This window comes from Lethenteron reissneri, unplaced genomic scaffold (assembly GCF_015708825.2).
Source record: "Lethenteron reissneri isolate LAM-NWPU_2019-01 unplaced genomic scaffold, ASM1570882v1 scaffold_1640, whole genome shotgun sequence".
In the NCBI taxonomy this organism is placed as follows: domain Eukaryota; kingdom Metazoa; phylum Chordata; class Hyperoartia; order Petromyzontiformes; family Petromyzontidae; genus Lethenteron; species Lethenteron reissneri.
The window spans coordinates 1371606-1386525 of NW_026891378.1; the positions used below are offsets into that span (position 1 = coordinate 1371606).

The 14920-nt window shown below is 49.5% G+C and overlaps 1 protein-coding gene across 1 annotated transcript; it reads right to left on the minus strand.

Moving 5' to 3' along the window:
• Positions 1-9203: 9203 nt before the first annotated feature.
• LOC133339085 (CD59 glycoprotein-like) lies at positions 9204-13789 on the minus strand. The gene is made up of 3 exons (XM_061547203.1): positions 13635-13789; positions 13136-13264; positions 9204-10443 (listed from the first exon to the last, which is right to left on the minus strand). Exons 1-3 carry the CDS (start codon positions 13687-13689, stop codon positions 10229-10231), a joined length of 399 nt encoding a protein of 132 aa, XP_061403187.1. The 5' UTR covers positions 13690-13789; the 3' UTR covers positions 9204-10228.
• Between the last annotated feature and the right edge of the window lie 1131 nt (positions 13790-14920).

Below are 14920 nucleotides of genomic sequence, written 5' to 3' on the forward strand. Positions count from 1 at the left end.
ACCGTCACAGCCACGACAGCTGTATCAAGTAAATGAGAGATTGCAGGAGCTACCACTCCGTTTATATAATGGTTGGAGAAGGGGGGGGGGGGTAAGGTCCAATTAATATGGTAAGGTACCTCTCCATAACAAAGGCTCACCCTCTTAAGCCTCACCGGACCATATTACTTGGCGTGTCTCTCTCTCTCGGTGATCCTCCGATTTTTCCCCTTAACATTTAGAATCAACGTCACCACTCGTTGAGGGTTATTTGCCTGCTGCTATAAATTTACACGTGATGACGACGATGATGATGGTATCATGACAAAAAAGCGTCTGTCATTTGTACATCGCGTTCACGCAAATCTTCGTAAACCCAAACATTCGTGAATCGAGGGATATCGCCTGTACCTGATTACAATGCTTATACCTGTCGTTCTATGATCTCCCACTCAACACACGATTGTCAAACAAAATGCGTGCGGCATGTTGCTTGGAAGATGGGCGACTTTTTATTGTTTTTGCTTTTTTAATTAAATGAATCTTCATTGAATTGGAAACCTTGTGCGTCATTTCACAGTGATGTGTAAAGAAAGTTCGCCAACGACGCCCCTTGTAACCAGTGGTGTAAATCAGTCAGAATCAGATTTTGTATTTAGGTTGGAAGAGGAAATTGGTCGAGCTATAAATGTCTTTTTAAATCCTTTATATTAAGTTCACTTGCTTGCTTGCTTACGACCGTGCAAATCTTTAGGTCGTTTTTTAACCCACTTCCCGTGATCCAATCGAGCTGACATTTGCCACACAGACTCGTTGTGCGTGACAATTAATGTTCGTGAATTTTTTTTCTCCAAAATTTTACACTTTTTAGGACAAAAATATTATATTTAATTACCAATTGCTTAATGGTGCAATGCAATCATCTGACCCATAGGTGGCAGCCATCTCAAGCCAGAGGACGAGAGGACTCTAGCCGCCACGCATATAAAGGATTTATAGTGATAACTTTGTTTTTACTGGTTATACTTATTAAATCCTTTATATTAAGTTCACTTGCTTGCTGAGGACCGTGCAAATCTTTCGGTCGTTTTTTTTAACCCACTTCCCGTGATCCAATCGAGCTGACATTTTGCACACAGACTCGTTGTGCGTGACAATTTATTTTCGTGAAAATTTTTTTTTTCCAAAACGTTACACTTTTTAGGCAAAATTTTTTTTATATTTAATTACCAATTGCTTAATGGTGGCAGGCAATCATCTGACCCATAGGTGGCAGCCATCTCAAGCCAGAGGACGAGAGGACTTTAGCCGCCACGCATATAAAGGATTTATAGTGAAAAACTTTGTTTTTACGGGTTAATGTTTTCACAGACGTCCAGTCGGGGCACGGAGGTCTCACTCGACTTGGTGGCAACACTATTAACACCTACAGTGAGGGAAACAAGTATTTGATCCCCTGCTGATGTTGTACGTTTGCCCACTGACGAAGAAATGATCAATCTATAATTTTAATGGTAGGTTTATTTGAACAGTGAGAGACAGAATAACAACAACAAAAATCCAGAAAAACGCATGTCAAAAATGTTATAAATTGATTTGCATTTTAATGAGGGAAATAAGTATTTGACCCCCTCGACAGCGTTGCCCGTCCGGCACCACGGGGAGGTAGGGGGTCCTGGGTGCATGGGCATGGTTATTGAATAAACATTATTAGGGTTAGATAATTACCAGTATTAACTATGAGCCCGTCCATAAATGACGTGATGCGATGTGACGCTGTCACATTAAATACGTAGGAATGTTGTTATAACAATTGTATATTTAATTAAAGTTGCGCATTTTGATGTGATGTCACATTTCTCAACCCCCCCCCCCTCGTCACACATCGTCACAAATGTCTGAGCCCCCCCCCCCCCCCAGGTGCGTGACGTCATTTATTGATGGCCCCTGTAGTACGTCATCCTTTACAGTGTACAGTGCTAAATCCCCTCCTTTTGAATATATCACAAACTACCAATTCAAAGCTAATCTTGAAGACTACAACATTTCTATAACTATCAAAAACAACATTTGGGTCCTTTACGTGTAAAATGCAACAGCACATATATATCACACGCAGCAATTTTCAACCGAGTCGCCATAAACCACGTGACTGGTGTATGGGTCAGGTTACTCAATAACCCTGGCAGCCACCTACAGGCCTGACTCAGTATCGCATGCTGGTGTACACACGTGCATTGATGTCCTGCACAGCACATAAGGACCTTCATTAATAGAGAGGTCCATTCCTAATGTGCCACAACTACCTTGCCTTGTTTACAGCAGGTCGTGCGTGCAATTCCGACCCTGGCGTTGTCTGTTGAATGTTTGCGGGTGGCATGCCTCTTTCTCTCTCCCCGTGGTCGCTTGAAAATTTCTCCAGGATCCTCTGTTCTATTCAATCCACATTTAGAATCAACATCGCCACTCGTTTGGAGTATGTGGCTGCTGCTATAAATTTGATGATGAAATCAGCAACTTCCTTGAGCTATCATTTGTGATGGTCAGGGTCGCTTCTAAATAAAAGACGCTACACAACTCAATTGGGCCTTACACCTGGTCAAATAAAAATGAAAAAGGTTTTTACCCTTTTATCTGGCAACAAAACTGACACCATTTTACGAGTTATGTTTGCATAGACCACAATACCTGCAGTCATAATGCAACCAAAAAACACAACTCTGATAATGTATGTGCACTGTCCTTAAAGTTGATTGGTCCACACCCGAGACAGCTTTCCTTAGAGCCTAGTCTCATATGGGTTGGACCAAATGACGCCAAAAGGCGCACGTCTCAAAGACAATGCACCATTAGAGTATGAGAGCTCGGGGTGAAGCATTTACACCATTGGTACCTCATTTGCCAGTTAAACATATGATAATTGGTTTTTAACCTTTTTATCTGGCAACAAAACTGACACCTTTTTTTACGAGGAGTCATGTTTGCATAGACCACAATACCTGCAGTCATAATGGAAACAAAAAACACAACTCTGATAATGTATGCACTGTTCTTGAAGTTGATTGGTCCACACAACGTTCCTGAATCGAGGGATATCGCCTGTACCTGATTGCAATGCATACACCTGCCGTTCTCTGATCTCCCACTCAACAGACGATTGTCAAACAAAATGCGTGCAGCATGTTGCTTGGAAGATGGCTGATGTTTAATTGCTTTTGCTTTTTAAGATTAAATTCATCTTGTTTGAATTGGCAACTTTGCGTGTCATTTCACAGTGATGTGTGACGAAAGTTCGCCAACGACGCCCTTGTAACTAGTGGTGGAAATCAGTCAGAACCAGATTATGTATTTAGGTTGGAGGAGGAAAGTCGACGAGCTATAAATGTCTTTTACTGGTAGGAACGAAGTGAACCAGCCTACAATAGATTATATCTTCCGTCTGTCCGATGTCCGATTAGGTGTAGCAACATCGCCCCCTACTGCAAACACTTGGCAGGACCCTACAAAAACCTTTAGACTCTGTGAGGCTTTCCTGGCTAAACAAGTGTAACATTCCCTTATAATTCCCTCAGATAGCTTTTAATAAAAAATTTAAATTAAAAATTAACTCACAGCGGCCTAAAGCCTACAGCTAGGCCTAAAGCCTAGAACTAGGCCTCAAACTCTCCCTTCGTATCGTACCCCCGCCATTTCATTTTATTATAGCCATTCATTTGTTCGTTCCTACCAGCCCACCCCGCAGGGACCTGTTTCACAGACGTCAAGTCGGGGCATGGAGGTCAGATCGTTACAACAACAAATATGTAATGGGTTCGAATGAGGCGCACACTCGACTAGGAGGCAACACTACTCATTAACACATAACACGAACGTGAACATTAGACACAAGGCGGTGACCACCTTCCTAACCTCACTAACACTCGGGGAGCACTGCACAGCGTGACCCAGAGCAGGTGACGGCCGCCTGGTCACCAATGACGATCGGAGACTCGAGGACTTCTCATGGCGTCTTCATCATGGAGTAGAACAGCCCGGCTCTCCATTCATGTCCCGCTCCCCATTCACGCCCTGCTCCCCGTTCACACCCCGCTTATAACGCTTCGGCGTAGAAGGCTCTGCCCTAAGGCACACCCCCCTTTTCCATCCTTCCGGAAGGTTCGGGCCCCCAACCACGTGACCCCAAGCTTCCCCGTGGGGCCCCTGGCCCCCCCTTTATCCGGTCACGTGTCCAGTTGGGTTTCACGCGGAGTGCCACGCTCATACAATCCCGACATAGAAGTGACGTCATATGTCACAACATCACCCCCCCCCCCCTCCGTGTAACACACAGCCGTCCCGGCTGTAACGCAACTATAGAAAACTGGAAAGGTGTGCCTCCCTAAAAAGCAACGTCAATAAATAACCGGCGACTGACAATAAATACCGCGAATAACATATTCTTAGGTTTTTTCGGTAAAGTCACGTAGGTAAAAAATTTAAATAAATAAAAGTAAAATTAAAAATAAAAATAAAAAAATCCCGACGTTTCGGAGGCAGCACAAGCTTCCGTCTTCAGGTGGAACCGTCACAGCCCGACGGCTGTATCAAGTAAAATAAAAAAAACCTAAGAATATGAATCCTTGCAGTCACGAAAGCTTCAAGGGGGGGTAAGCGAGTTAACCGGTTGATGTACATTTGTTGTTGTCGTTTCATTCCCCTCCTTCCATGCGTTCTTCCTTCCCTCCGTACGGTGCACCCATGTAAAATCGCGCGTGCACAGTACAACGAAAAAAACCAGGGTCAGCCAATGACCTTCATGACATGTGAGCATGACTGTGCGACCGACGGCGTAGGCAACCAGCAAGGTGTGTGAGAGTCACAGGAAGCTAACGGTCTTAGAACGAGTCCGCGTGGCCGGACCCCCAGGCTACGTAGGCCCAAGCTCCCTGGAAGGCCCAGGAGGGACTTGAATACTGGCCAACTGGCGCAGTCCCTCCATAGGAGATAACGGCGTCGGCGGGGAACGGCTGGTCAACAGCCGCTCCGCACCCAGCAGAGCGTCCGGAGAAGCAGCAGCCGACGGCGTTGAGGGTGTCACGCACTCCGGTCCTGTGGGCGAACCTCAGAACCACAACCTCAACAGGCACGCGCCCCCCAGCTCGCCTGGCAAACTCGGCCCTCGTGGATTGGAGATAAAGGGATGTGACGGGGAGTGACAAAAGGCTTAAGGCGGGATGGATGCGCAAACCAATTCTGGCGGCCGAACTGGATATTAACATATTGTGGCCGGTCGGCCCGTATCACCTTAACCGGCTCTCGCCAGGGTCTGTACAACTGGGGGGATGTGCCCACGCGTACTTGAGGGCAGTGCAGCCAAGCCCTGTCCCTCGGGGCCCACCATTTACCCGACTGAGACGTTCGTTGGCCGATTTCCGTGGGGCGGAATTTTCTTTCGAAGCCTCGCGTGCTTCCGAAACCCGTTGAAAGGTGAAACGCATGAGTTGTGAGGTGGTAACCCTCGGCTTCCTAGGAGCCGTCTTTAGCTGGACTTCAGTGGGGAGGGTTTGGTTCTCTCCCGTCCATTAGAAAGAATGGCGAGTAGCCGGTGGAAACATGCGGAGCTATTCTGTAGGCTGCAAGTGCCCCTGAAATGTGCAGATCGCAATGTTTCTGGGATGCATCGACCTGCTGACTCAACATAGATGTTACAGTCCTCTTAAGTCGCTAAACCATCCAATCCGTCTGGGGATTCTTCGTGCCCAAAAGGTCGCACACTTCTTGCAATAATTTGGATGAAAATGTTTTCCCTTGGTCAGTAAGGAGGCGCTCTGGGGCTCCCTTATCCGGCACGTATCCATGCAGAAATGCTTCGGTGATGGCGGCGGCCGATTGTTTGGGGAGGGGCCAAGCCACAGGCCAACAGCAGAAATACTCCACACCCACCAGCAAGTATTTATTACCTCAGGCTGTGACGGGGACAGGTCAAAGTATATCGAGTGCGACGAGCTCGTTGATACGGAAAACCCGAATAGATTGCAAGGGCAGGCAGCATTGAGCAGATGGCGGTTTGCGGCGAGCACACTGCACACAACCCTTCAGGACGTTCTTGATGACTCCCGCCATTCCGGGCCCAAAAAAAGATCAAGCTTAACGGTTGCCAGAGTTTCGATTTAAAGCTTCTTTCGTGACTGCAGCAGGGATTCATTTTCTTGGTTATTTCGGTAAAGTCACCACAACGCAAGGACGGCTGCCTGCGTTGTGGCCGAAACGTCGTGAGAATTGTATTTTATTATTTTATTATTTCCCTTCTACGTGACGACTTTACCGAAAGAACCAAGCAGAGGTTGCCAGAGTTTTGTAAACACCCAGGTGCATCAATCGCTTGTGGATGGCCAAAATTAGTCTACCCCTGAGGCTCGTAGGTACCACGATGCCGTGGCGACGCAAGCCACTGTCCCAACACATTCAAAGACCTTCCTTGAGAATGACAGGAGCTACCCTGCATCGGTTCAACCCATCGCCCGTATCGCTGACGCGGTGCCGTACTTTCTATAGGGAGGCGTCCTCAGCCTGGAGGCGCCCCCAATTTTCGTGGCTCAACCCAAGCGTGGCATCGCGTGCGACGGAATCGCCGGGATTATCAGCGGCGGAGGTCCCCGCTGACCGGACAACCGGAGGAGGCACGGCCGCGGTAGTCAATCTGCATCGGCGCCGAACCCCAGAGGCACGCACGTTCGTCGCCCAGGGGAATCCGCGAAAGCGCGTCCGCATCGGTGTGCATCGCACCCTTACGGTAAGACACCCGGAATGAGTAGTCCTGCCGGGATTTCCAATCAGCGGGAGAGCTGGCCGGATGGTTGCTCAACGCGTGAAGAGTAAAATTTCGATTTAAAGCTTTCGTGACTGCAGGGATTCATCTTCTTGGTTCTTTCGGTAAAGTCGTCGCGTAGAAGGGAAGTAATAAAATAATAAAAATAAAACATAATAAAATAATTCTCGATTTAAAGTTTTCGTGACTGCAGGGATTCATCTTCTTGGTTCTTTCGGTAAAGTCGTCGCGTAGAAGGGAAGTAATAAAATAATAAAAATAAAACATAATAAAATAAAATGGTGGTGTTTCATTCTTCACCTGAGGACGGCTGCTTGCGTTGTGGCCGAAACGTCGTGAGAATTATTTTATTATGTTTTATTTTTATTATTTTATTACTTCCCTTCTACGTGACTTCACCGAAAGAACCAAGAAGCATGAAGAGTACTGGAGGACGGCGTGATTGGAACACACTTCGAATCGCCTGCCATACAGACAGGGGCGGTGCTGCTGTATGAAGATCACTGTTGTTCACGTTTACGGTGACTTTCAGAACGCAGTTCACTCACTGGCATTAACTGTGTATCTTGTGTTCTCCACAAGGAATGCATTATTTGCTCCACTGCGGGTCTCCGGCCACCATTCTCCCATTCACATGTTTCATTGCTTCTACATACTATTAACATTCCCTCCCTTTGTTAATGCTACCCCCTGCCCCCTCCCTTTGGTGCTGCTGATCCTGCATAATGCACGGGCATAATATGACTTTGAAACCCCTCCGCCCACCTCCTACTCATTTTCCATGAATATGCTAAATTCCTCTTGAAATGCACATTCTTTTGTTAAGGCGCTCTTCTTCCACCTCAAACTCAGCTTATATATAAGCTCCTAGCTTGGCAGTGTCTCATTCTTCACCTGAAGACGGCTGCTTGCGTTGTAGCCGAAACGTCGTGAGAATTATTTTATTATGTTTTATTTGTATTATTTTATTACTTCCCTTCTACGTAACTTAACCGAAAAAAACCAAGAAGATCATAGCAAGCAGTTCGCGACGCGTCACGCGATAGCGTTGCTCAGCCGGGGACATCAGTCTGCCGCCATACGCCACGACCCTCTCTCCACCCCGTTCGCCACCTGGGACAACACTGCGCCAATGCCCGTGTTGCTAGCGTCAGCGTCCAGGATGAATGGTAATGAAATATCTGGGTGTCTGAGGGAAGGTGCGTCCACCAGCCCATCGCAGAGCGCAACGAATGCGGTCTCTTCCTTTGCTCGCCATCGAAATGTTTGGCACTTCGCCGTCATGGCGTGGAGGGGTTCGGCAACGGTGGCGAACCGGGGGACAAAGCGGCGGTAGTAGGATGCAAATCCGATAAAGCTACGCACCTCTCCCGCCGACTTGAGGGTTAGCCATCTGCACAGGCATGCAGTTTCATCGGGGTCTGTCGCAATACCTGCCTTGCTGACTGTGTGCCCACAATACCGAACGGACGTCTGCAACTGAGGTTTCAATTTGAGGTTAACCGCTCGCAATCTAAGAAAAACAGCGCGTAGCCAGACGCAGGTTTTATCGAACGTGCGGCCAAACACGATGGTCGGACGAAGAGGTGCTACGAGAGCTGCCATCCGTTCTGGATGATGATGTGCGCATCTTTAACCTCCCTTCCCACGCACGGCATGACCACTCTATAGGCAGCCTCCGAGGCTTTTGGGGAAATTTACTCACTTGCCGAGGGCGCCTTCAGAGGGTTTCAGGACCGCCAGTGGGAGGCTAGAGAGTCAAACTCTAGCCTACAGGGGTGGCGCTGCTGGTGTTGGCAAGGAAAGCCTTCCCTCGCCCTGCCGACAAGGCAAGCAAGAACCTCGTGGTCGAGCACCTCGTCGCCTTTGCTTCGCCGCGCCGGCGTTGTCACGCCGGTGGTGACGCCGGACGAGGCCACATCGATGTGGGTCGCCCGCATCCTGCAGGCCGGTAAACAGCTCACGGGGTGGGCGCGACCGCTTGGCCGGGTGGTGGGCACCGCGGCGCCACCAGGGTCAGCGACGCAAACCGCCGGGCCTGAACCACGGCAGCTCAGGACGGACTTCCAGCAGCTGAGCCGGAGCCATCGCTGCGGGTGGCGTCTGGGCCGGGTGGTGGCATCGGGACCCGGTGTTGACTTCGTCACGGGGGGTGACGCCGGCGGGTTTGCCAGGGCCAATGGCCCCGGGGCGGCGGTAGCGCACGCGCTCGCTGGCGCTCAGCAGAGCGTTCTCGCGCACCGCCTCGCCCCCGCACCGCAATGGGGGGCCCACACCGCACCACGTGGGGGGCCCAACCCACATCACGTGGGGGGCCCAACCCACGTCACACGGTTTTATATTAGATTACGTCTCTTCCCATAAGAGTTCACGCCAACTCACTTCTCGGAACAAAATATCAGCCTGGGTCTGTGTGGTGAGTCTATGGGTTTCTGTGTGATGAGTCTACGTGTCTCTGTGTGATAAGTCTATGGGTCTCTGTGTGTTGAGTCTATGGGTTTTTGTGTGATGAGTCTACGTGTCTCTGTGTGATAAGTCTATGGGTCTCTGTGTGTTGAGTCTATGGGTCCCTGTGTGGTGACTCTACGAGACTCTGTGTGGTGAATCAATGCGTCTCTGTGTGATGAGTCAATGGGTCTCTGTGTGAGGAGTCTGTGTGGTGAGTCTATGGGTTTCTGTGTGATGAGTCTACGTGTCTCTGTGTGATGAGTCTATGGGTCTCTGTGTGTTGAGTCTATGGGTTTCTGTGTGATGAGTCTACAGGTCTCTGTGTGGTGAGTTTATGAGTCTCTGTGTGATGAGTCTATGGGTCCCTGTGTGGTGACTCTACGAGACTCTGTGTGGTGAGTCAATGCGTCTCTGTGTGATGAGTCAATGGGTCTCTGTGTGATGAGTCTGTGTGGTGAGTCTATGGGTTTTTGTGTGATGAGTCTACGTGTCTCTGTGTGATGAGTCTATGGGTCTCTGTGTGTTGAGTCTATGGGTTTCTGTGTGATGAGTCTACAGGTCTCTGTGTGGTGAGTTTATGAGTCTCTGTGTGATGAGTCTATGGGTCCCTGTGTGGTGACTCTACGAGACTCTGTGTGGTGAGTCAATGCGTCTCTGTGTGGTGAGTCTATGGGTTTTTGTGTGATGAGTCTACGTGTATCTGTGTGGTGAGTCTATGGGTGTATGTGTGGTGAGTCTATGGGACTCTGTGTGATGAGTCTATGGGGTCCTGTGTGATAAGTACATGGGTCTCTGCGTGATGAGTCTATGGTTTTCTGTGTAGTGAGTCTATCTCTGCGTGGTTAGTCTATGGGTCTCTGTGTAGTGAGTCTATCTCTGCGCGGTGAGTCTGTGGGTCTCTGCGTGGTGAGTCTATGGGTCTCTGCGTGGTGAGTCTATGGGTCTCTGTGTGATGAGTCGTGGGTGGGGGGGGTGCGGCTGTGACGTCACGACCTACACCAGAGCCCTGCTGACCACGACGCTGGAGGCCACGCCCAGCAGGGCCAGGGTCACGTGAGCTGCGCCCAGAGGTCGAGGGGCGGCGTTGACGTTGCAACCGTCACTCTGGCAGCACGTGGTGGTCAGCGTGACTCCGCTGTAGGTGCCGTCGAAAACTTTGACGGTGTCGCAAAAGGTCTTGGGGAGGCATTGCTTGAGGAGGACGTAGGCTGGGCGGAAGAGAAGGCACGCGGGTCTCATTGTAAGTAAAGCATTTTTCATTAAAAACACTTACAAATATATTTGTAATTGTTATTTTACCAGGTGTAAGCCCCGCTGAGCTGTCATGCAGTGACCTGTACGTGTATGTTGAACTTCTTTTGTGCTGTACGTGGCCATCCGTGGCAATCTGTGGGTCTCTGTAGGTCTTTATCTTTGTGTGTAGGTGTCTGTATATGTTTGTGTGTGTTTGTTGAACTTCTTTCGCACCATACGTAGCCCACCGCGCTAATTGCAGGTGCGCGGGGAAGGGAAACAAACTAAAACACAAAAAGCAGTTTTAAGAAATGAGGATGTCAATTGAGATGATGTTTTAAAAGTGTAAATCTCTCGCAGCGCATCCGAAAGCTCCGTGCGATGATGCAGTGGCCACCTTTGTTCGACAGCCAGTCAAAAAGCCGCTACCACAAACGGTGGCTGATATCGTCACCATTATACTGGTAGGAACGAAGTGGACCAGACCACCAATAGATTAATGTGTCCGTCCGACTGTCCGTCTGTCCGACAAGATGGCCGCCCGCTCCCCCTGCGATCGGTGAACTAAATGAACTAAACAAGATGGCAGTCGCATTCGGCGCAGCCAATGACATCGCCTGTTGCAATCCTTGCTCTGTGGGCGCGCGAGTCAGTGGGGAGGGGGGTGTGGACGTCATCGCTCACCCCCCATGCACAAATCATTTTCTTTTTAACTCCTCTATACCCGGTCGATATCCCTGTACCGGTATTAGTATTATTCCTACCAGCCCACCCCGCAGGGTCTTGTTCATCGCGTGAAAATGTAAAGCGGCTGCAGAATACTCCGAACGTGTGGAGGGGGGAACATCGGAGGACCCCAAAGAAATATCAACACATTGGGGAAGAGTCACCAATTGGGATGCAGAAACCCATGAACTCATCACGTAAATAAACCCATAGACTCATCAGACACAGAGACCCCATAGACTCATCACATACAGAGACCTATAGACTCACACACAGAGAACCCACAGACTCACCACACAGAAACCCCATAGATTCATCACCGCATAAAGACCCATAGACTCTGCACACAGCAACCCCATAGACTGTTTACAAACAGAGACCCAAAGTCTCAACACACACATAGTCCCATAGACTCATCTCACACAGAGACCCTTAGACTCACCACACAGAGATCCATAGACTCCCCACACAGAGATCCATAGACTCCCCACACAGAAATCCCATAGACTCATCACACACAGAGATCCCATAGACTCATCACCACACAGAGACCCATAGACCCCCCACACATATACCCCATAGACTCATCACTCACAGAGACTCATAGACTCGCCACACAGAGATCCAGAGACTCACCACACAGAGACCCCATAGACTCATCACTCACAGAGACCCCATAGACTCACCACACAGAGACCCCATAGACTCATCACCACACTAGGACCTCATAGACTCATCACACACAGAGACCACATAGACTCACCACACAGAGACCCCATAAACTCATCACCACACTGAGACCCCATAGACTCACCACACAGAGACCCCATAGACTCATTACACAGAGACCCATAGACTCATCACACACAGAGACCCCATAGACTCATCACACAGAGACCCATAGACTCATCACACAGAGACCCATAGACTCATCACACAGAGACCCCATAGACTCATCACACAGAGACCCATAGACTCATCACACACAGAGACCCCATAGACTCATCACACAGAGACCCATAGACTCATCACACACAGAGACCCCATAGACTCATCACACATATACCCCATAGACTCATCACTCACAGAGACTCATAGACTCGCCACACAGAGATCCAGAGACTCATCACACACAGAGACCCCATAGACTCATCACACACAGAGACCCCATAGACTCATCACACACAGAGACCCCATAGACTCATCACACAGAGACCCATAGACTCACCACACAGAGACCCCATAGACTCATCACTCACAGAGACCCCATAGACTCACCACACAGAGACCCCATAGACTCATCACACACAGAGACCCCATAGACTCATCACACAGAGACCCATAGACTCATCACACACAGAGACCCCATAGACTCATCACACATATACCCCATAGACTCATCACTCACAGAGACTCATAGACTCGCCACACAGAGATCCAGAGACTCATCACACACAGAGACCCCATAGACTCATCACACACAGAGACCCCATAGACTCATCACACACAGAGACCCCATAGACTCATCACACAGAGACCCATAGACTCACCACACAGAGACCCCATAGACTCATCACTCACAGAGACCCCATAGACTCACCACACAGAGACCCCATAGACTCATCACCACACTAGGACCTCATAGACTCATCACACACAGAGACCACATAGACTCACCACACAGAGACCCCATAAACTCATCACCACACTGAGACCCCATAGACTCACCACACAGAAACCCCATAGACTCATCACACAGAGACCCATAGACTCATCACACACAGAGACCTCATAGACTCATCACACACATAGACCCATAGACTCATCACAAAGTGAGGACAGATGCGTGTCTTGCGAGTGCATCATGAGCCTGGGAGTCACTGCTGAACGCAAGGGGCCCACCACCATCCCCATCTTTGCGAGAACAAGCGACGCACTTACAGGAGCCCTTGTAGAGGAGAATTGTCCCGCAGGTGTCGAGCGAGGCGTCGAAACACGTGATGGGGCCGCGCTCGTTGCACGCCGTTTTGTTGATGGTCGGGCTGCACTCGAAGCATTTGAGGCTTTGCCCTGTATATCCGCAAAATCAAGACAAAAGAACAACACCGATCATCATCATCATCACGGCAGACGATCATTATCATCATCACGGCAAACAGGTCTGTCAGACGCTGTCTTCTCGACAGACCTGTTCTTCACCTGAGGACGGCTGCTTGCGTTGTGGCCGAAACGTCGTGAGAATTATTTTATTATGTTTTATTTTTATTATTTTATTATTTCCATTCTACGTGATGACTTTACCGAAAGAACCAAGAAGATGAATCCCTGCTGCAGTCACGAAAGCAGCTTTAAAGCGAAATCTCTATATACATCGCAGTATCGGCGTTGCTTTGGTGTTCTTGCAACAACAAACACTTCTTTAGCAGCGAAGTTGTCTCACCTCCGCTCACGAACATCATCGCCACGAGGAGCAGACCCAGCAGGTAGCAAGTCATGGTTCGAGTCGTGGAGCCTGGCGTTGATATCGCGCTTTGGGATGGGAAGTCGGCGAGTTGAGACAGACAGAGTTACAGAGTCAGAGAGAGACAGAGAGATATCCCTGGAGCGGTGACTGAGTCTGCGTGGTGAACTGGGAGACTTTATAAGCCCCAGAGACTATTGGGATCGGGGTAGACACTCCTACAAACATATTTGCGTATAAGCAGTTGGGGGTGGTTTGTAAATATATATTTATCCTAGCTCGTTGTTCAATGTAAGCAAATGTGGCTGGCACACGAATTGGGGTGTGATGGGTAGGGTAGGTGGGGTGGGTGGGTAGGGTGGGTGTTGTGGGTGCTGTGGGTGCGGTGGGTGGCCAGCACCACGCGCTCACGGCCGCCTTTGTCTCTCCCCACTGCAATCATATAAAATATGAAGATAAAGATCCCCCGTGTAGCCTTAACAGACTGTAAGGGCAAGTGCTGTTAGCGAGCACCTATGAAGGCCGGCACGGCACACGAGGGGGTGGGTGGCCAACACCACACCCGACCGCCTTTGTCTCCCCAGTGGCGATCTTTACACATCGCTACTCGTCCTCATTTGAGGCTGAGTCGACCTAAGGGAGGCCCAGTACCGGTTTAGATAATTGTCGCGTGTGTTGGCCGTGAGCGGGAATCCAATTCGGGACCCCATGGTTCGTAGCGCAGCGTAGCGCTAACTATTGCTCAACCGCTACACACACACAGACCCATAGACTCACCACTCAGAGACTCACCACACAGAGACCCATAGACTCACCACACACAGACCCATAGACTCACCACACAGAGGCCCATAGACTCACCACACAGAGACCCATAGACTCACCACACAGAGACCCATAGACTCACCACACAGAGGCCCATAGACTCACCACACAGAGGCCCATAGACTCACCACACAGAGACCCATAGACTCACCACACAGAGGCCCATAGACTCACCACACAGAGACCCATAGACTCACCACACAGACACCCATAGACTCACCACACAGACACCCATAGACTCACCACACAGACACCCATAGACTCACCACACAGACACCCATAGACTCACCACACAGACACCCATAGACTCACCACACAGACACCCATAACATCTCCATGGAGAGAGAAACACGGACTACAAATATACAGCAGGAATCGTCAGGGTGCTGGATCAAATCCACGACCTCCTGCATACCATTTATTGTGAAAATTCCGTCACA